General features: G+C 45.3%; 1 protein-coding gene across 1 annotated transcript; it reads right to left on the bottom strand.

Moving 5' to 3' along the window:
- Nucleotides 1–654: 654 nt before the first annotated feature.
- On the bottom strand, nucleotides 655–2,306 carry LOC128276823 (ankyrin repeat and LEM domain-containing protein 2-like; the record flags this gene model as incomplete). Its single annotated transcript, XM_053015282.1, has 1 exon — nucleotides 655–2,306. A coding segment is annotated over one exon (1,652 nt), but the record flags the coding sequence as incomplete, so codon positions are not given.
- Between the last annotated feature and the right edge of the window lie 167 nt (nucleotides 2,307–2,473).

Genomic DNA, 2,473 nt, shown 5'->3' with positions numbered 1-2,473 from the left:
CACACGGAAGAACGTGGGTTGCTATTCTTCTTATAAAAATAAAATTAGTCTGCTTTGTAACTACACAAAATGTCTATAAAATGTCTTGAATGCACATTTCAAATTAAAGGTCAACCATCGAAAAATATTATGCCCAAACGGCTTTTTAATAACCAAATAAAAAAGTGCATCACATATGGCTCACTCTCACCCTATTGAAAACGATGCTATATTTAGTGTTAAATATAAAGCAATGGGCAACCTATGTTTTGCTTACTTAAGGAGAACTCAATTAAGCGTCGACACTTGTTGATTGATGTTCATTGATGTCCAGGGAGACTATACAAAATAATAAAGTGTATTTCAAACCATAAAAAAGTTGTGTTTTTCTTATTGAACATGGAAACATAGCTAAACTGAGTGGAAGGTAAGGAATTTTGCAAAGTACTAATCTAACCCGCTGCACAAACCGTTGCAACTTTATCCTGTTTCATTTATGCATTGTACTTTTCCGAACGGTGTTGTGAATAAAAGACGGATCGAGGAAAGACGATTCCAAAGCAAAAATGGTGTGCGAATGATCTACAATTGATTTATTACAAGAGATTCCAGAAGTTTACAGATGATTAAAGCTATCAAGAAATAAATTACATATATTTATGAATTGTTATTGTCTTATTTTTCATTGCGAACCGTGAAGCTTGACATGGCTTTCTGCCACTGGAAAACGTGCGGATGACGTAGTTCGTCAATATTTTCGTGTTGCAGAGCTTTCCAAACATTGTAGTCATCGTTGCCTGGTGTTGATCCTGAATTTATAAATGCATCCTGCCGCGCAAGGATAGAGTCGTTGACGCTGTCGTCATCGGAATCGGTGCAGCTGTAGTACTCGTCCTCTTCGTCCTCCACACATTCTTGCGATGGAGCGGTGAAATATTTCGAAACTGTTATCGCTAACACTTGCAACGATTTCAACGGCCTAAGGTACCACCAGTTGGACACATTGCTTCGCTCGTCCTTCGTGATCGTCGACGCTTTGTCTGCTTCTAAGTCCGTTTTTGCCTCCGTATTGATCGTTGTGTTTACTTGCTTCGAGGATTTTTCTGACTTCTTTCTCTGCTCGGAGGAACGTTCAGCCAGATACGCATCGAGTGTTTGTAGACCCTCAGCACTCGCCAGATTGCAGAACGCGCCAAGAAATTCCCAGTGCTCTTGCCATCCAACGTTGCGTTGCAACGCGAGCGCACGGCCAATCGTCTCCAACCCCTTCGCAATGTCATCCAGCCTTATAGTACGCTCCCGGAACAATGGCGACTCGTGTACATTCGACAATTCGTACTCCTCTTTGGTTTCGTCGCACATGAAACTCACGTTGAAGTAGCTACTTTCATCACTCGTCTCTGGAGCCTCTTCAATTGAAAGCCTTTCGAATTGTTCAGCCAGCAAGTCAACGTCTCGTTCATGTGCACCGATGTTTAGTGCTGACTTCCCAAGCTTCTTACTCTTGCGGTGCAAAATAGTCGATGACCAGGGACTCTCCTTTTTTGGCTCACACTGCGCTATCAACCTGGGAGGTGCGCTCCAGCGTTTGAAAAACGAAATAGCGTCATCGCGGCTCATTGGACCGGCGTATGCTTTGATGGTACGCCGTGAATTCGTCACGTCCTCAGGCTCGAGTTTCGATGGATTGGCAATGGTAAAAGGTTCGCCTACGATTGGTGGAACGGAGTCGCCGTCACTGCGCAGAACTGGAACATAGAACCCAACCTCCAACAGTTCGCGGATGGCTTGGCGAATCTCGGGTGTATTATTGACTGCCTTTGCACGGCTGCAGATCATATCACCAGGTAGCATTCCTTGTGGGTTGCGCTGTACCTTGCATTCTGCATAGGCCATTAATTCCATTACTACGCCGACCGAACCGTACTTGGCGGCAAAGTGCAAGGGCGTCTCGTTGCTGCTTTTGTCCGGCGTGTTTAGGTACATGTCCAGCAGCATGGCAGTCGCTTCAGCGTCCGCGGGAGATGGCTCACCGTGCAGCAGTGCCATGTACGCCGGTTTGCTCACTGTTTGCAAAATACATTGGCATATCCTTTCGCGCCCTTCGATGGCCACAATATGCAGCGCATTGTACCGAGGCCCTTCCTTGAGAATTGTCGGCCTGTTAACCTTGTTGATCAAATAGCGCGGATTGGTCTCGATTATTTCCCGCACCTTGCCCACGTCGTTTTCTTCGATGAGCTTTCGAAATGCCAGCAATTGCTTGCTGGAGGGCTTGACGAACTGTAAAACTGGTTCCGGTTCTAGTGGAACGGTACGTGTAGTGGCTAAAGCAAACGAAGCATACAAATATTAACCGCAGTCATTGATACAATCGCAGTGAAACGCTAGGAGTCTTACGTTCGATAACTTCGTTCGATGGTCCATTATAATAAAAATCGCACGCCTTCTCGTACGAATCGAATCGTTTTAACCGCGCATTCTTGTACCGCCG

The sequence above is a fragment of the Anopheles cruzii genome, unplaced genomic scaffold (genome assembly GCF_943734635.1).
Source record: "Anopheles cruzii unplaced genomic scaffold, idAnoCruzAS_RS32_06 scaffold02603_ctg1, whole genome shotgun sequence".
Lineage (NCBI taxonomy): Eukaryota > Metazoa > Arthropoda > Insecta > Diptera > Culicidae > Anopheles > Anopheles cruzii.
Note: the sequence above shows the minus strand (reverse complement) of the source record. Positions and strands in the feature narration are given on the sequence as shown.